Source organism: Babylonia areolata, chromosome 20 (genome assembly GCF_041734735.1).
Source record: "Babylonia areolata isolate BAREFJ2019XMU chromosome 20, ASM4173473v1, whole genome shotgun sequence".
NCBI classification, from domain to species: Eukaryota; Metazoa; Mollusca; class Gastropoda; order Neogastropoda; family Buccinidae; genus Babylonia; species Babylonia areolata.
Window position 1 is genome coordinate 25,523,684 of NC_134895.1, and position 20,307 is coordinate 25,543,990.

The window sequence follows — 20,307 nt, forward strand, 5'->3', positions numbered from 1 at the left end:
GAAATCTTGATTTTGGTGAGTTGAAGGGCAGCTAAGAATAGACGAGAACGTGACACTCCCGGGATCGTTAAAATCCTCAAATAAGCCGCAGAGGTTGAAGCTGGGTTAAAAAGTCGCAGCTTATAGACCGAACGTTACGGGGGCATGGGGGACTCTCGAGTAACCAGCATCAATATTTTACACCAAAATTACTCTCTGATGCTTTTGGGGACATAAACGATATTCAGTAACAGCATCAACACAACAACAGTTTATACCAAAATTATCCTTTGATGACTTTAGGGGCATAAACAATATTCAGTAACAGCATCAATAGTTTAACATAGAAATTAAACATAAACAGCACTGAAAACAAGTGGCAACAAAAACAAAAAAACACTTGTATCATCTTGTAGATTCAACTTTTCCCATTCTGATCCATCTCCACATATTCAAGTGCACTCCACATATTCAAGTGCACTCTTCTCCCTATTTTCAACAAAATGTTAAAATCAAGCACTGATTTCAGGGTTAAATCATTTCTTTGGGATGGACTGATTTCAAAGATCTACAAATTTCGGGCATTCCATAATAAAACATTGAAATGTGTTAATCAGTAAAACATCTTGTTATGTCCTCACAGCTGCCATTATTTTATGGAAAAATATATGTAAACAGATGTGTATGCTGGGCTTAAATTTAGCTCAGCACACTGTGTGTCATTTGACCTGTTTACCATAGAATCAATGTGTTGTTGTTTTCTATTATTAATGGAAACCCAAATACCTCTCCCCCCGCACCTCCAAACAGCCACCCAACATCCCAAATACTCAAACACTCCACACATACTTGTAAAGTTATGCTTAGTTTGGTCACCACACTCCATGACATATGAAATGGTTTAGCTGTCTGTGTGTGTGCTGAGTGTGTGTTTATGTGTGTGCAACTGCAAATCACTGTGTCACTGCATGCATACCAAACAGATATTGTGTGCATGTGTGCCACTGTTTGCAGTGGAAAGACCACCTAAGATTATAAGAAGAACAGAAAATTCAAGGCATTCACAACTTGACTTTATTCTGTAATGCTGAAGCACTGGTTGTATGCTGAGTGCTCTGGATCATAATCTTCTACACTATGTTACAAACTAACATAACAGGAAAAAGCAGAAACAGAAGCAAGGCAGTATAGCTGAAAGACAGCAAATCTACCATGTCACTGTTCAGTCTGTGTTGATTTGGGGGCAAACAGCTCTACAATGTCACTGTTCAGTCTGTGTTGATTAAGGGCAAAAAGATTCCTCTTCATTGTGGCCATCAAAATCTTCACATTTACAGATATCTCTCAGACATACGTAGAGTTACTGTACAAGTCCACTGCCAATACAGTGCCTTCGTCAACCCCCTTTGTGTGTTGATCACTTTGATTATTTTCCCCAAAACATAATCTGCACAGGATCAACAGCAATGGTTAAGGCCTTCTGGCCAGGATGAAGCCAAACAGGAAATGTCTTTTCACTAAGTTGCCGTGAATTTTGGCCAAGTTTACATCAGTTCAACATCGTCCAGAAAATGACACAAAATGACTTTCCAATAAACTGAAAATCAAAATGACTGACTTGCTGCCTTTTTGATAGGTCATTTCAAATTTGTACACTGACCAATCAATGACTGACTCCAACAAAGCTAAACCCTGTCACGTGGGCTGCCTGGCTGCAACATTATTTCTCAGAAGCTGAAGCCTTTAAATGACCTCAGACTTTTCTGTTTATTTTTTGTTTCTTTGGCTGGAAAAGCAAATACTTTTTTTCATTCTAAAAAGTCTGTACAAAAATGAAGCAAATCAAGCAAACAAACAAAAAAACCAATAACAGAAGAGAAGAAAATCCATGCTCATACACTTTTGTTTTAAACACTGGAGCACTGCTGGCTATAATCTGAACACAGCCCCAAATTTCATGACTGCCATGATCATGAGTTGTTTACAGGTGTGCATTAATGTGTGTGTGCATTAACGTGTGTGTGTGCATTAACGTGTGTGTGTGTGTGTGTGTGTGTGTGTGTGTATACAAAAATGTAATCGCTATAGAATTGCTCCCAGTCCTTTGCTCATAGCATATAAAAATGAGTTGTTGTTCTTTAACCAGTCCATTTTGTGACATGATCTAATCTTTCCCAGCCAATTTCTCCTTCCTTTAAAATCTACAAAGCTTAAAGTGACTTGATTATGAGCAGCTCATGCTTGAAGAAGCTTATGCACGGAAAGCATGACATTCAAATACAACACAGGAACTGTATTTAACTGACAAACTCAGAAATGTCAGAGCATGACATTCAAGTACAACACAGGGACTGTCTTTAAACTGACAAACTCAGAAATGTCAGAGACAGCAAAATCAGCAAGCCAACCACATCTTGAGCAAGCAGCCCAGAGGGAGTATGTGGGTGTCACTTACTTTATCTCTTTCTCCTTCTGCTTCCTGTGAGGAAGAAAGACAGAATGAGCATGAACAGTGTGCGGGGCAGTGCCATGTTGTGAAGGGATGACATCAAGCAGGGATGAGATACAGGTGATAAGTTGCTGGTCTGACAGAGATGATTCACCAGGCTCACTCAGGGGGCCACATACATTATAGTCTCATGGGTGGGAATGTCAGATTTTTGTCATACTGTAAACTTGTTAATACCGAAACAATTATAAATAACATGGATGTACTCCCACCCCTGTCGTCTTCACCTTTCAACACCAACAGCCTGCCTGAACACAAGCGTTTCATGGATGTGGGTTTTTTTTATCATCTTTATAAAGTTCTAATGATACCTGGATATCCTGATTTTTTAGCCTTAATTTTCCTTGCAACTTTCCATTGTTGCTATCATTCACTGCTGCTGTCCTCATTTTTCTACTATGTTTGTTGTTGTTTTCTATTGTTGCTGGCTGTCATCATTCAGTTTCTGGCTAAAGAACACTTCTTTCCCAATGTCTTTTTGCTGACTGTTTATTTTTCGAGCCATACGCATAAAAAAACTTCAAGGTCATCACACTAAAACAAAATACTCTGACCATTTACTCTTTCTAAACTGTTTCTTCAATGCCAAGTTCAACAGTCCTCTGTTTCACCATCACTGACTTCTGTTTCACATATTCACATAACTTCATGGAAACAAAAAACCACACTCTGCTGTTATCCAACGCATTCAAAATCAGTTGGCACATAAGTGAAAATCCCAAATATGTTGATTTTCATCCTTTCATGTCATAATAAAGCATTTTTTCAAATGAACATTTCCTCAAGTAGTTCCACAGCAAATAAAAGAGGCCCATAAATGCTAAAAGCTGAAGTTTGGTGGTACAATCAATCAGAGCTCAACATGAAAGCATTTCCATCTCTCAAAAATGCAGATGAACTCCAATTGAAAACCAAATTACTCCCAGAATCCTGTGATCAATGGTAACTAAGAAAGGTGCAAAGGAGTTTAACAGCAATCACAGGAAAACCACAACTTTTTCTTGTATGATTTTGAGGCAGAAATACAAATACTTATTAGTTGTGTGCCCACCCATGAAGACTTCAATCCTGTTAAATGGTTCTGTGCCCACCAATGAGGACATTTCAATCCTGTTGAATGGTTCTGTGCCCACCAATGAGGACATTTCAATCCTGTTGAACATTTTTTTGTGGCCACTGAGGACTTTTCAATCCTGATCGATGAGGAATTCTCAATCCTGATGTATGGTTTTGTGCCCACTAATGAGGACATTTCAATCATAGTGAATGGTTTTGTGCCCACTTATCAGGAAATTTCAATCCTGTTGAATGGCTTTGTGCCCAATAATATTAGTATTAAGGACTTTTCAATCCTGCAGAATGGTTCTGTGCCCACCAGTGAGGATATTTCAATCCTGCTGAATGGTTTTGTTCCCACTGAGACCATTTCAATCCTGACAAATGGTTTAGTGTCCACTAATGAGGGCATTTCAATCCTGGTGAACACCTCTTTATGTAACCATACAAAATGCATGGAAAAACAAGCAATGGATACAACCAAAAACAAAAGTCCAGTCTTTGTGACAAATGGTCTAAAAGTCCAGTGCTACACATGAATTGTTAAGTCCAACATTACACACGTATTACAATGTCAGTCCTAATAGTTCAGCATTTCATTTTTCACCAAATTAGTAAACAAACATTCATTTCAAACCACATGATATTGGATTTAAGTCAGCACCTTCCCTTCACTTAATCTTCTCCTTTACAATTGTTTCCACTGAAGTATACTGATACGTGTAGAAGATTAAGATATTTACTCCCTGAACATCCAAAGGTAAAAACTGGGGCAAAGCCAGAAATACAGAATGACAAATTTTGAAGCCAAACGATGCAACATGTCTTTCTAAACTTCTGGGAGGAGGATGGAAATAAGAAAATGTAGCGATGAGTTGGGAGAAGTGTATGAGCAAAGAAGTAAAGACAGCAACAAGCAGAAAAGCCAAGAGACAAAGCAAAACCCTGCTATTCAACCAGTCTCTTGGTGGCTGTAGAACCGTCAAGAAAGACACAGAAAAGTGAAAGGCTCAACCAGCCTGAAGAAGGAGCCTTAATTCCACATCAACCACATTTTCTCAAACAGATCACACACTGGCCGAGCAATGCCATGAATGTGCTGCAAGATCAGTTTTACTTCTTTTTATTAACACAGGCCACAATTTATTCAAAAAGAGCTAATGGAAAATGAGGGAATGTTTAGCTTTCCAAGTTAACACCACTATCATTTTTTCTTCCTCCCTAAATTCAGATGCTAAAATAACCAAATTAATTTGCTTGCTGTTTAATTTCAAACTGCTGCTTGGTTCTTCGACCATAAAACCTCAATCAACGATCTTATTCATGCTTTCCTGGAAGCTGACTAAATCTTCTTGACAACAAACACTGACCACAAACAAAACTCACCCTCTTCCTCTTTCTCCTTTTGGCAGCCTGGTTCTTCTTCTTCACCTCCTCCTTGTGCTGCTTGACCAGGTTCATCAGGTTGGACACATATTCATCTGTCTGGGTCAGGAGGTAGGCCAGGCGACGATCCTTCTTTTGATCAATCAGACGACGGTAGCCCTCTTCATCTTCTGCCTGGAAATCAGAATCACAATTGTTTCAAAAACAAACAAAAAATCAAACAAGCAATTTAAAAACTAACGAAATAAATGAAATAAAACAAGCAAGTTTCACATACTAAGTGTATCAAATGTGTAAAAAAAAAAAAAAATAATAATAGTAATTAAAAAATGGAATAAAATAAAAAAGCAGTATCTCAAAGTTCTTTGGGTGTTTAACTCTCACTAGGTGATACAGCAGATGAAGAATGGTTTTAAATAATATATAATCCTTCTTTCCAACATCTATTTACTCTCTCCTCAGACCATGACAGTTTACCATCAAAGATACTAACAGGTTGCATTATCTGGCCAAAGAAACTGCAAATGTCATCCTTATCCAAATTATGCTGTAGTTCACCCAGAGGAGCATAAGTCATGTCATCATGAAAAGTGAACTATCCAAGCCAGAAACAGATCACTCTATCTAGGGACAGTAAGGACCTTTCTTGATCCAGAGAAAATATGGGTACACAGCAACTCAGCATTTTATCAATCACTGTATGGTATAAACTTCAGACGGTGAAGTAAATTCAAGACTACTGGTTACAAAAAAAATGCCAAACCCTCTCTATTCGCAATCAAACTTCGCAGTACATCCATCCCTCTTTCCGGCTCAGTCAGGAACCTCAGCATTGTCCTTGACAACACACTGTCCATGCAAAAATTTATCAGTCATACATGTCAATCCTGCTACTGTCAACTGCGATGCATCAGCTCCATTCGGAAATATCTGTCCACCGACGCAAAATCTAGACTTGTCGTTTCTCTCATTCTCTCTCGCCTTGACTACTTTAACTCCCTATTGTCTGGTTTGCCTGCTTCATCCATTCAGTCCCTTCAGCGCATACAAAACTCTGCTGCACGACTTGTCCTCAGAAAGAAAAGATCTGAGCACATCACTCCTATTTGCAACATCAGTTCCATTTGGAAATATCTGTCCACCAACAGAACATCTAGACTTGTTGTTTCTCTCGTTCACTCTCGCCTTGACTACTGTAACTCCCTATTGTCTGGTTTGCCTGCTTCATCCATTCAGTCCCTTCAGCGCATACAAAACTCTGCTGCACGACTTGTCCTCAGAAAGAAAAGATCTGAGCACATCACTCCTATTTTGCAACATCTCCATTGGCTCCCTGTCTCACACAGAATAAAGTATAAGATAAGCACTCTATGTTATAAATGTATTCACAAATCTGCCCCTTCCTATCTTTGTGGCTGCCTTCACCTCTACACTCCATCTCACTCTCTACAATTGGCTTCGGATCCACTCTGTTTATGCATACCCAGATTCAAACACTCCACTGTTGGACGCCGTTCTTTCTCTTGTCTCTGGACCTTGTATTTGGAATGAACTTCCTCTTTCACTTCATCAGGTCTCTGCACTCAGCTCTTTCAAGTCTGGCCTTAAAACCCACCTCTTCACAAGATAGCCTCCCTCCCATACCTCTTCCTTGTCTTCAGTTTTCTTCAGTTTTAGAGTTATGCTTGCGTGTGAATGACTGGTGTGAAAGCACTTAGATTTGTCGCTGCATAAGATTCAGCGCTATATAAATAAATACTATCATTATTATCATTATTCATTCTCTCGCATGCACCAAACACAAATATGCTGAGTCACATACACATGCATACAAACATATACATGCACATGCATGCACACACACACTCTCACATATATACAAGCACACTAAAAGTAACACACACACACACACACACACACACACACAAGCCATAACAAAAATCCAACTCTGACTGACCATCAAGCGACGCATACGCTCTTTCTCAATACGCTCTTGTTCCTTCTTCTGTTCACGCTCAGTGTTGGCGTGGTGCATCATCATGGCTTTGTTCAGCTTGCCAATCTTGCCCTGGATGTTGCGATGGAACTCCTTGAACTCCTTAGCATGTTGCAGCACACTGTTCAGATATTCCTGAAACACAAACCTATCTATTCTGAACAGATCACAAAGTTGATGAGATCTATCACTGAGCAACAGGTTCATTCTAATTCATTTCACAGCACAATCATTTCAAATTCTAGTCACTATGATACAGGGAACAGATTTCAAGATACACTGAAATGGGGAAAAAAAAAAAAAAAAAAAAAAAAAAAAAAAATATATATATATATATATCATAATTACCGACATTTTTTTGAAAAAATTGAACGAAAATAAAGTAATTAGTTTTACAGATACTAACTTTGGTGACATATAAAAAGGAAAAGGAAGGGTATTACAATTACTTACAAAATCCCCCAGAAAACAGAGTATGGCTGCCTAAATGGCTAGGTAAAAACACATAAAAGCCCACTCATGTACATACAAGTGAACATGAGAGAAGCAGCCCATGAAAGAAGAAGAATTTACATAATAAGAGCAGCATGACGAAAACAAAACAAAAAAACCCCTGCTAAACAGACCTGATGTTTCTGTCGCTTCTTCCTCTCCAGCTCCACCTTCTGCTGTTTCTCCAATTTCTCTGTGATGCGCGCCTCCCGCAGTGACTGACGCTTACTGCGCTTGTAGGCTTTGGTGTTCAGGGCCGTCTCCAGGGTCGTGTCCTTACGCATGCTGGCTATCACTTCAGAACGCAACTGTTGACAGTCAAGAGAAAAATGTTCTTAGATCTGAGTATCAGGATTTCTGAAGTAGAAAAGCAGCAATATAAAAAGCATCATCAACCAAATTAATGTACACATTCTACATACGGTTTCAGTTTCAACGAAGCGTCAAAGCTGTGGACTGATCCACATAGGGTACACCACATCTGATACTATAAAAAAAAAAAAATTAAACAAAAGAAAAATAAATAAATAATAAAAAGGATTAGATGCCTGACCTTCGCATAAACCCAATGCATTGCTCAGGCCTTGAGATGCTGCCCTTGGTCATAACATAAAAAGAAACAAAATAAATCATTAACAAAATTGTTCAGCACAGTTAGTAACCTGCCAATCAAACTTCAATTTAAGTGACACACTGCTCAGCGCAATTTTCAACTCGTCAAATAGATTTGCTGCACAACTGACACTGACACCAGGTTATAACAAAACACTGCAGACAGCTGAAGATTAAGTATTCCTCAGCGTCAGTATACCTACCTGTCTTTGGAAGTTTATCAGCCGCAGTGCCCTCAGCTCAATCATGGCCTGGGTACGCATGTCCTCTGCCATGGTGGCTGGCATCCGTGATAATTCCTTGATGCGCTCAGAAATTCTGGCCGCAATTCTGAAACAACATGCAAAAAGAAAAAGCACATGAGCAAAGGCTTTTATTACTTAAATCAAGGACAACCCAAAGATTATATGCAGGCATGTATAAACACAAACATACATATGCACTGACACACACAAATGCACCCACACACATACATACAGTGGTTTGCCAAGAGAACATTCTTTTTTAAAGACACACACACACACAGAGAATACAAATAAAACTTTGACCCTCCATGCTTCCCACTCTTTTTTCCATACAACCATGTCAACAAGACACAGAGAGGACATACTGTAGGATGGCGTACTAGGCATGGTACCGCGCGTAGGCACCCAGCGAACAATTCGAACCCAACAGAGAAAGGAAAGACAGGATCGACTCAGAGGTAGAAAAATACGAACGAATCGAGGGGGCCGAGTCGAAACGAGTACACAGAATGTAAGAACAATGTACATGCAAACCGCATACAACAAAATAAGGCCAAATGAACACGCTTAATAGCCAAAAAAAGCGTTAGACGTGACAGAACGAAAACCTGACAAGATGGCGTGGAGAGCCTTGGCCAAAGGAATGGTTCAGCGCTTATAGCTGTTAGAGGCGTTTGATTGGCTAAGAGCGGGCCAGACTAAGAGGGGCATCTTTCACTGTTAGCCGCGCAAAATTTGGCCAAACAGAGCAAACCATAGGCCTAGTTTGCATCAGTTTGACATGGTACAGTATATGACACCAAACCACTGATTCGAAGAAACGAAGACTTTTAAAAATAACTGCAGCAGTATTAACAGTCACACCACCCCAGACCACCCACCTGTTCTCTCGTTCATTCAGAATGGCGATGGGGTCAAGTCCTGTGGGTTTGGACACGGGCGCAATGCGGTTCTGCTTCTGCTGCATGGCCATCAGCGCCTGCACCGACGGGGGAGGCTGAGGTTGCTGGGGCTGAGCAGGCTGCGGTGGCTGCTGCTGCTGTGGTGGCTGCTGCTGCATCTGCTGCTGCTGCTGTTGCTGCTGCATCATGCTACCCATCCTCTGAGGCTGCATGTCAGAGGGGACCTGGGGGCCGGGCATGCCCATGGGGCCATGCCCCCGCATGTGTCCCATCTGGGGGGGCATGTGCTGCTGGGCTGGGGGCTGTGCCCCCGACACCATGGGTTGAGGGGGCTGGGAGCCAGGGCCCTGCTGCATGCGCATCTGCTGCATCTGGTGTGCCTCCCCTGTGTCCACCACAGATTCTCTTATCAATGTTTCTGAGCCTTCCAATACCAATCCACTTTCAATACCAACAACAAAATAGTTCACTGCTTTCCAAAATCCTAACCCTCTCTATCATCACAAAGAAACCATTTTCAATACCAACAACACAAAATAGTCCACTGCTTTCCATAACCCCTCTCTATCATCACAAATTAACCACTTTCAATACCAGGAACAGAAAATATTCCAATGCTTTCCAAAACCCTAACCCTTCTCTATCATCACAGAGAAACCACTTTCAATGCCAAGAACAGAAAATATTCCAGTGCTTTCCAAAATCCTAACCCCACCCTATCACCCTCCCAGCCTAAAATATAGATGCTACTGACTATGAACAAATGGTATTTATAAGGTTTCCATAACAATTAGGAAATAGCGTTGATGTATCATGCTATGTATGACCAGGACTTTCAAAGCAGGCAAGACAAATCATATTTTTACTCTCAAGATCACAGGTCACATATGTCGTTCAAATTAAAGTCCAGCTTGCCTGACATGAAAAATGCCTCACCCTGTTAAGACCTTGCTTATCTTACAATTCTATTCAACTTAACTTTCTGTTCTCTGAATGTTATCACAAATCTTATTCAAACAGAAATGATATAATACTTTAGAAAACTAGATATTCAGAACGATACAATAATTAAAGTTTTGTACTTCAAAGGTAATGATGACACAAAAACAACATGGTAGAATATATTCACACATAGACACATATGAAGTTTGCCTTCAGTTCCATAAAATGATACGACTTTTTTTTCTTCCAATGTTACAAATACATATCCAAATCTATGTCTTTTCTTAATAGTAAATTTTCTATCTAAAATTACGTTTAAATAACATACTTACAGTGACCCAACTAGAGCAGACTCCGGCAGGGGTCTGATATTCCTGTCCTGTGCAAACTACTATCCGCCTATGCGGAGAAAACGAAAGTAACTACGGCCGATAACCTCCCAGAAGTAGGTAACCTCCCCTTTGTCCCACTGGCTAGCGCCCTCTTTTGATGGCAATATGCCATCACCAGCGCAGCGAGCAGGGAGAACAGGAAGCAGGGAGGACGGGAGGGTCTTAAATTTGGGTCACGGTAAGTATGTTACTTAAATATAATTTTAGATAGAAAATTTCCTTTTAATTACACATACTTAACCGTGACCCAAGTGATGATGTCAGGAACATGGCAATGACAAGAGATCGAGTCACAAGAAATAAGCGGCTGTATAAGCATACGTGTAGCATGCACAGATATACCCAAGTAAATGGGTAAGTGTGCATAATCAGTAATGCAAAGGAATCTGTGTATGCACCTATATATGAGATGTACATACACATATGAATAAAGTGCCAGTGCGTAGATGCAGAGAGTTCTGGGCATTGTGAGCAGAAGGACGCAAATGCAAGTGTGCCTATATTGCTATGTAGGGAATCTCAATGAATAGATGTCAATGAACAGAGATAGAAATATAATTGTACATGTTAATATGAAAGTCGTATAAACCTATCCCGTAAGCACACACACATGTGTATACCGAGGGATAAGTATACATCTATAAGTGAAAGCAGAAATGTGTATAAATGTAGCAAGATATCTCATAGATATATGTGTATATGTGTGTGTGTATATATATATATATATATGTTTTTTTGTTCGTTTTTATTTTTGTTTTTTGTTGTTTTTGTGTGTGTGTGTGTGTATGTATATGTGTGTGTGTATATATATATATATATATATATATATATATATATATATATATATATATATATTGTGATTGTTGATTGTGATAATAAATCAAAAGGATAGAAGGGGAAATACTGTGATTTATTTCCTGTTATTGTGTATAACAAGAAGAGAATGGTAATAGGACTGGTTGCCTGCAGAGGGCTGTGTGCCTGTGTGGGGGCATGAAGAACCCAAAAGTTCAGTCGCCAGTAGCCTGAGAAACAGCAAGAAAGGTGCAGTTGCTGTGCAAAGTTGTGTAAAGTCCATGAATGGGCATCAGGACCCAATGAGAAATCGAAGAAACATTGTTGATGGACAGCACGGGGGGCAGTAGTGACGTGCTGTGTCGGTTACAAATGCGGAGTTGCCTCCATTGGCGTCGATATTCAGCGAAAAGGATGGTGTCTTTAGAGCACATATCCCCTGGTGTGACGTTTCCTCGCTGTAGAGGGAGGAGTGTCATGCTGCGTGTGAGAGTCCGTGGTTCAATGCCACCATAACCGACACAGGTGAATACGGCCACAAGGGGAATAATTATAATGTCCCTTAGTGCCGTGGGCATCCCTACCCGAATCGGTTGCCATCGGAGTTGGTGGCAAGTCCGTCGGCTTGCCGTGGGATGTGCGTCCCCCTGTAGGTGAACGGCAGTCCAATCGCGCAAATAGTTCCTGCAAGAGGACCGACGTTCAACTGTTGTGTGTTGACAGATAAAGGGATAGACAAGATCGGCCCGAGCACTGCCGAGTGGCAGGATCGAGTTATCAAGAGGCACTCCGACGTGGAATTGCCAATATTAGTCTGGGTAACCGTGGAGATATGCAGTGGGGCAGAAAAAACCGGCACTGCCGAAGTTCAATGGGCTGTGCACGCATCTGCTCTGTGGGCAAGGGATGGAGCAGGCGCTAGGTGTGGCATCAGTGCATAATTGCTGCAGCAAGTTCACAATGGGTTGCTGGTTGTTTGGTTGAGCAGCTTGCTGAGACGCCATCAGTGGATGGGAAACAACAGCAACCGGCGGTGTGGCAGATGGGGTCATCACCGTAAAGCTTGAAGGGACTGTGCACGCACCCGCACTGTTGGCGAGGGGCCGTGCCGGTAAAGGGAAGTAACTGCGGCGGTCACCGGCAAGGGTGCTGAAGCAGGAATTGTCTCCCTTGGATCAGAAAATCGGGACAAGGGGAGGGCATCCCTAAGCGCCTCAGTCGCCATAGGATCCGAGACGGAAGAGACATGCCACGTGGGGGGCACGTGAGCCAATGTCACGGCCACCGCCACGGATGCATCGCACATAGGGCCCAGTCTAGCGTGCGGATCCAAAGCCAGTGTATAGTGTTGTTTTCCCAAAGGGGTTATGGCACATTCCATTGTTGACATGGGAAAAGTGATAGAGGAGATCGACTTGGGTGTCCTGCCGACTGGCAGGGCCGAGAAATGCAGATCGCGTCGAGTTCGTTCACGAAATGAAAAAGGAAAGCATCAATGGCACCACTGACCTAAGTATGGGGTAACGTACCCCAAGAAGTCGACCGGAGGAAGCGAAGGAAGTGGAGGAGGCAGCGGGTTGGCGTTTTTGAGAGGGCCAGAAATAGAGGGCCCAGAGTGTCCGCGAATCGATTGCGATCGCGCCTTAATTTTAGCCCGATCTCCCAATCAAACCATATAATTATGTGACCTGGTTCAAGACAAAATTGGACAAAAAACAAGAACGCCAAAGAATCGACAGACAAGACAGAAAATACGGAAAAAAAAACTTAGCCGTATGAAGAGCACAGGAACAGAAGTCATAATGGCTGCCGGAAAAAGAGGGCGCTAGCCAGCGGGACAAAGGGGAGGTTACCTACTTCCAGGAGGTTATCGGCCGTAGTTACTTTTGTTTTCTCTGCATAGGCGGATAGTAGTTTGCACAGGACAGGAATGTCAGACCCCTGCCGGAGTCTGCACTCTTTGGGTCACGGTAAGTATGTGTAATTAAATGATCATTTCAAAAATCAAAAATAAACAAACTGAACTTTCAGAAAAAGAACAGAAAACATGCTAAGTACCTGGGCGCTGTGGGTATCCTGCCATGTGTCTCTTTCCCTCCAGCGCCAGGCGGAGGGACTCTGGGATGGGCTGTGTGCGGGACAGCAGCTTGTAGGCCATGATCTGGGCCCTCAGCTGGTGCAGCTGCACAGCGCTGAATGGGGTCTGCCGCGGACTGGGGCCTCCTGCACGCAACCCGGGCCATGTCACTGGTTCTATCTCTCATACACGCCACCAGCCATGTCACTGGTTTTACCCCCCATACATACACCACCAGCCATGCCATTGCTTTAATCACCTAATCACCCCCATACACACACTCAGACCACAGGCCATGTCACTGGTTTTATCCCCCACCCTCCAATCAATACACACACACTCACACTACCTGCCACATCATTGGTTTTGTCCCCCATCTTCCACCAACATACACACACCACCAGCCATGTCATTGATTTTATCCCCCACCTTCCACCCCCATACACACAACACACACCCCCAACCATGTCATTGGTTTTATCCCCCACCCTCCACCCAATACACACACCAGTAGCCATGTCATTGGTTTTATCCCCCACCCTCCACCCCCATACACACACCAGTAGCCATGTCATTGGTTTTATCCCCCACCCTCCACCCACTCACACCAGCAGCCATGTCATTGGTTTTATCCCCCACCCTCCATCCTCATACAAACACCGCAGCTATGTCACTGGTTCTATACCCCACCATCCACCCCCATACACACACCACAGCCAAGTCACTGGTTTTACCCCCCCCCCCCCCACCCCCCAATCCATACAACACAGCCAAGTCACTGGTATTAGCCCTGACCCTCCACCCCCATCCACACAACACAGCCAAATCACTGGTTTTACCCCCCACCCTCCACCCCCAAACACAAACACTGCCAAAGCCCCACCTGATCATCTATCCAAAATAAGCAAACCTGTATATTTTCAGTCACACATGCGGAAAAAAGAAGAAGAAGAATTGAAGTATGTGACAGAGAATTATTCAAATAGTTTTGATTTAAATGTGGCTGACCGGAAATACTATATGCTGCAATGACTACTTCATGAATTGGTTACATTCTCAGCGGAAGACCTGCTGACCAGCAAGAGAGTTTTCTAGCAGTAGTCCTAGTTTTCTGTCGTCAGACATATCTTTCAGTAGCACAGTCACAGCTTTAAACAAAATTATAATCGTTGAATGTGTACAGTGTTCACCACACAAATTTAGAACAAAACGAACTTGTCCACTCTTTATAGAGCAGGTTTACAAATAGTAAAGAGTGGTAACTCACTCTATTACACAAGGTACACAACTTCAAGTCAATGATGCTTACGCTACCGATTCAGCTAGCACACAGGTAAATAAAAGGTACATTGGAACAAACCCAAACACTTCCTCAAAAAAGGAAGCGCCGGGCCTGTCCTTATACCAATCATTTGACATGTGCACACAGCAGCAAAGACAGAAGAAATGTGCAAGTTGTGTACCTTGTGTAATGGAGTTACCACTCTTTACTATTTGTTAATCATTTCATCTCCTGACCTCATTATTTGTTAATTTCCAGTTGATAAACCACCGCGGCAACCATGTGTTTGTTCTGTATTGTCCATGTGTTCTGTGTGGCTTATTCAGGATTAAAGAGGCTATGCCAGTCTTGAATAAAAGCTAATTTGTGTTTGCACATTTCTTCTGTCTTTGCTGCTGTGTGCACATGTCAAATGACTGGTATAAGGACAGGCCCGGCACTTCCCTTTTTTCTCGAAGAAGTGTCTGGGTTTGTTCCAATGTATCTTTTTATTTACCTGTGTGTTAGCTGAATCGGTAGCGTAAGCATCACTGACTTGAAGTTGTGTACATTCTGTAATGGAGAGAGTTACCACCCATTACTATTTGTTAATCATTTCATCTCCTGGCCTCATTATTTGTTAATTTTTAATAGAACAGGAATGAGACTGGACTGAAATTGACTGCTAAACATTTTTGGAGGTCTTTCTTTCACTCTTTTCTTTATTCACTTTTTTCTTCAAATTCTTTTTTTATCTAATTCACTTCTTTATTCTTTATTCTTTTTTTATTTATTTGTTTCACTAACATAACTGAACCCAGAACAAACAAAGGCGACATAACCCCTGCTCACCCTGAATAGCATCCACACTCTGGTTGGGAGGTCCCATCATGCTGGTCTGCATCTGGCTGGGGGCAGGGGGAGCACCCATGCTGCCCTGCATAGGGGGCGGTCCCTGCTGAGACCCCGGCCCTCCCATCACGGGCCGACTGTGCTGCATGGGGTTCATCCCCCCGGGACCTGGGCCCGGACCATTCGCCCCACTGCTGGACCCACCCATGGTGTGCCCCCCCATGCCCGCCGTTCCCGACATGCCTGTGGAGCTGGCCACAGGTATCCCGCCGCTGACGTTAGCCGAACCGCTGCCGGGCTGCATACTCATGCTGCCCCCACTACCACCACCACCACCACTGGCGGAGGTGGGCATGCCTATGCCGCTGGAGTTGTCACCCATGTTGGGCTGCATGGTGATGTTGGGGCCCCCCATCGCGGGGTTGCTGGGCATGCTACCCGCTGGGCCCATGCCCTGACCCATGCCCATGCCCCCAGGGCCTGGACCCATGTGCTGGCTGCCCATGCTGCCTGCTCCCCCCATGCCCTGCATCCCTGCATGCATGCTGCCTGCTGTGGGCATGCCCTGACTGGGGGGTCCCCCTGACATGGCCCCCATACCCTGGGAGGGCGGGCCTCCCATACCAGGGCTGGAGCCCGCCATTCCTGGAAAAAAGAACACTGGTAAAAAGAAAAATGAATGTAACATTTAGAAACTTCCAAGCACAGCATGAGTGTCTGGATCTGATGCTTATGACTGAAAAATTACGATTTTAGCACAAAGTTTCCTTTGTTCATTTGTTGGTCTTTCTTAACCGACACTGATGACATCTGGGGGTGAGCACACACGCACGCACAAGTATACAAAAATTCAGTTTCATCAATTAATCATAACTATCAAAAAAAACTAACATGACATCAAATGTATGTTTAAGAAGTAGTTATAATTCATAAACCAGTTTAAAATCTCATGCAAGTCTTGAAAATTCAAAAGCCCTTCTGAAATTGCAAAAAAATAAATTTTACAGCAAAGGATCATGGAGCATATACCCATTCTGAAATTCCCATTTATTCTCCTTGAAGAAAAAATCATTGATAATTCTTCTTATTCTGTGTCCATGAGCTGTTACTCATGACATACATTCACTCATCTCTGACAAACACATAACTTGTTCATGTTCTTGTTGCTAATTGTCTATAGAACTGCACAGGGCCATATTAGGACTCTGGACCGTCAAACCATACAAATGCTCAACCGCACCACATCTAACAAAAAACACTAAGAGTAAGATAAACCCACAAAACACAGTTCATGACACAGTATCCCAACCATTTAGCTCCTTACTGGCAAAATAGACTGTCACTAGGCCATGCTCAGGACACCAGCCATTCCGCTTAACAAACATTACAAAAAATCGTAAACAAACAAACAAAACTTCAAAGCCAAACAAAAAGCACATAAAAAGGGCCACATAGGCAAAATAACACTGCAGAATGGGCAGCTACTGAGCTAGTGCCCATCCCAGTGTTTACATCTCACTACCTATTCACCAGAGCAAACAGCACAGATACTCGTAGTACAACATGTGGAAATGAGAACAGTGTCAAGGCTTGCTTTTAAAAAAAGAAAAGGGAATGGACTGGGAAGGGGACAACAGTGAAGAAAGAAAAAAGGCAGAAAGAGTCACTGAGAAAAGGATATTTCTAGCACAGAATTTACAGAAGGCAGAAATGCTATTTATACTTAAAGACCTCCAGCATCCCAATTGGGGAAACACATAACTCTTTATCCCATCACTAAAGCAGCAATCCATAGTTTTCACAGGCAAATGTTAACAAAAAAAATTGCCATTATGATATACTTCATTACTTGCCTTGACCAGGTCCCCCCATTCCAGGTCCTCCAGGCCCCATGCCTTGCATCGGCCCCGACGAGGGCAACCCCCCCGACTGGTGTCCCATGCCCATGCTGGGTGCGCCGGGACTTCCTCCTATCCCATGTCCTGGTCCCATGCTGCCATGGCTGCCCATCATGGGACCTGGGCCTGGCCCACTGGACATGGTCTGACTGCCCATGGGCCCCTTGTTGCGACTGGCCATGGCGTCAGGCTCAGCAAATGCTGCCTCCACTCGCACTGGAAGGCTTGTAAAATCTGGTAGTGGTTTGCTTCAAACCTGTGTATTTGATATTCTTTTTAATGTCTTTTGTTCTCTAAAGTGTTGTTCTTTGAAGTATTTGAAGAGACAAGTGTTGAAAAAGAAAATAGTAAAATACCTTGGAAAAAACAAAGCAATAACTATGTTAACGTATCAAAGATAATAAAATCTAGTAATCAATTTCTCCCTATGCATAACAGCTTGGATACACCCTTGACGTGCTAAAATTGGAGACAAAAGACTGTTGGCAGTGTTGTTAACAGGAATATATAATATATGAAATAATGAATGCATAGAACATCTCAGAAAGTAATTTAGGAAGGAGAATAAAATCACAAAATAGTGAAAACATGACAATGAAATTAATTAATTGCCCCTTTCCTTCCTCTCCCACCCCCTCCAGGACTGACGGCAGGTTGTTCAACCTCAATCATCTGCATGCTGTTACAAAGGTAGAAGAGACTGTCATCAAAGACTTGCTGATGACTGCACACTCAACGCCAGCATGGAACTGAAGATGCAGTGTCATGTGTAAAAATGACTGCTTCTCACAAGCCTACAACAACTTTAGCCTCACAATCAGCACCAATAAGATCAAAGTCATGTTCCAGCCACCCCCAGGAAAGCCATACTAGGAGCCGCATATCATGGTGAACAGGCAGAACCTCCAGGTAGTTGACAACTTCACCTACCTAGGCAGCACGCACTCTCGCACAGTGAACATAGAATAGGTGCTAAGATCAACAAGATCGTCAAAGCCAGCACCACCTTCAGGAGACTCCATGAGAATGACTAAGACCAGAGAGGAGTCAGCTCTACCACCAAACTGAAGGTCTACTGTACAGTGGTCCTTACCACCCTCTTTTATGCCAGCGAGACATGCACGGTCTACAACAGACATGCCAAACAGCTCAACCACTTCCACCTGACCTGTCCCAGCAGACTCCTTCACATCAAGTGGCAGGACAAAGTCCCTGACACAGAAGTCCTGGAACAAGCTGGCCTTTCAGTGTCTACACCCTCTTGCAGAAAGCCCAAGCCAGGTGGGCTGGACATAATTATGGTCAGAATGCCAGACAACCTACTGCCTAGGCAGCTGCGCATCACGAAGGTGCAATGAAAGACTCAAAGAGTGCTGTGCACAAGGCCCGAACAGCATTCACTGCCACAACAGCACCCACTGACTTGTGTCCCTTATGAGGTTGAGCGAGCCTTCAGGGCTCAGACTGGCCTCACCAGTCACCTCCGGACCCACAGCCACATATCTTCCATCTGCCTCTTGAAGCCATGGTCATCTTCAAATCCAAAGGACAAACATCATAATGACATATGTGTGTGCATAAATGTGTGTTTACTTACATTAATAATTTATTTATTTATCTATTTGTCAATATTATCTAACATTATTGCTATCAAAACTATTATTAATGTATTAATTTCTTTTCTTCCGTCTTATTTTCTTTCTGTCAACTATTTGCTTATCTTTATTTCATTTTTATTTCTGTTTTTATCTCTATCATCTCTATTCATACATGAATTTAATGACTTATCCACTTATTTATGTATCTAGATCTTATTTTATTTCATTTTAAATTTTCCCTCAGTGACTAGTTAACTAAATGTGTTGGGTTACACTGCTGGTTAGGCATCTGCTCAGTAGATGTGGTGTTGGGTATGATTTTCATCATTTTGTCAGAAGGCAGTGAAGCCTCCTCAAAATGAACTAATCCTATTCACCATACCAATAAATTGAATAATCATGCTGATGATTAATATTATGCAGGCTTAAATCATGCTACCTTATGTTCTCCCTATAAATATGTGGTCTTATAGCAGAAACCTGAATTATCTTCCTTAGTTCTGTAATTTCTGCCTGTCAAACGTAAACTGTTCTTCCTGAAGTTGAACTTGTAGTTCAGAACGCGTGCCCCTGCAGTCACGAATTCCCCGCTCCATCTAACCCAGTGCCAAATCACCAAGATACGGGGAAAGGACGGGAGGTGTATGTCTGTTCAACCGAAAGTACAGACGCTCAAGATACGTAATCAGCAAACATAGCGGACGGCTAAAACACATGGACTCATGGAGTTTGTTCTGATCACATTGTCCGAAAATGCACAAAGAGCCGAGTACAGAGAAGCCATGTTGGATTCACAAAGAAACACTTGTGTTTAAAAACCTACCACAATACATAAAAACCACTCCTAAACGAATCTTATGAACATGACACAGAAGTTCATGCCATTGTCAAAAAACGAACCGCATCGCTTACCGGTATGCTGATTCCAAGCTCAAAGAGAGACGCCGCCAAGCTTCGTGTATTGTAATCCTGCGGCCTGTGGATAACAAGTGCGCAAACTCATTGCGCATTGACCGTCCAGGGGAGAACACTGTCTTGTTGCAATTTCCGTTTCTGTGGTGGAAGCGGCAAGCTCGAAGAAGTCAAGAAACATAACATAACAAGTGCAAGGATTAATTCTACACAGCTTCTTTTGCGTGGAATAGAGTTGTATGTATTCTTTCAAACAACGCTTTTTTTTTCTCTATTGCAGTAAAATCCGATCGCTTGAGTTAAACCGTTGCTGTCACCGTTTTAATCAGCATTGCCTGTCTTCGACATGTCTGTGCAAGACCCATTTGCCGATCGGAGTCAAGAATATTTTTACCGATTCCAG

The 20,307-nt window shown here is 42.6% G+C and overlaps 2 protein-coding genes across 5 annotated transcripts in view; one reads left to right on the forward strand and one right to left on the reverse strand.

Moving 5' to 3' along the window:
* LOC143295333 (SWI/SNF-related matrix-associated actin-dependent regulator of chromatin subfamily A member 2-like) overlaps positions 1-19,991 on the reverse strand; it is a 54,539-nt gene extending 34,548 nt beyond the window's left edge. For 2 of the 3 annotated variants that reach the window (XM_076606972.1, XM_076606971.1), the window contains exons 1-10: positions 19,905-19,991; positions 17,350-17,650; positions 15,497-16,141; positions 13,365-13,529; positions 9,157-9,562; positions 8,234-8,360; positions 7,553-7,726; positions 6,888-7,061; positions 4,931-5,104; positions 2,435-2,458 (exon numbers count right to left, since the gene is read on the reverse strand). In XM_076606972.1, coding sequence (XP_076463087.1) covers positions 2,435-2,458; positions 4,931-5,104; positions 6,888-7,061; positions 7,553-7,726; positions 8,234-8,360; positions 9,157-9,562; positions 13,365-13,529; positions 15,497-16,141; positions 17,350-17,575 — 2,115 coding nt within the window. In that variant the 5' untranslated portion in view covers positions 17,576-17,650; positions 19,905-19,991. The remainder of the gene's footprint in view (positions 1-2,434; positions 2,459-4,930; positions 5,105-6,887; positions 7,062-7,552; positions 7,727-8,233; positions 8,361-9,156; positions 9,563-13,364; positions 13,530-15,496; positions 16,142-17,349; positions 17,651-19,904) is intronic. The other variant, XM_076606973.1, reaches the window with a different exon arrangement.
* A 35-nt stretch (positions 19,992-20,026) lies between these two features.
* LOC143295334 (spindle and centriole-associated protein 1-like) overlaps positions 20,027-20,307 on the forward strand; it is a 42,541-nt gene continuing 42,260 nt past the window's right edge. For both annotated transcript variants that reach the window (XM_076606974.1, XM_076606975.1), the window contains exon 1: positions 20,027-20,141. The gene's annotated coding sequence lies outside the window, so the exon portion shown is untranslated. The remainder of the gene's footprint in view (positions 20,142-20,307) is intronic.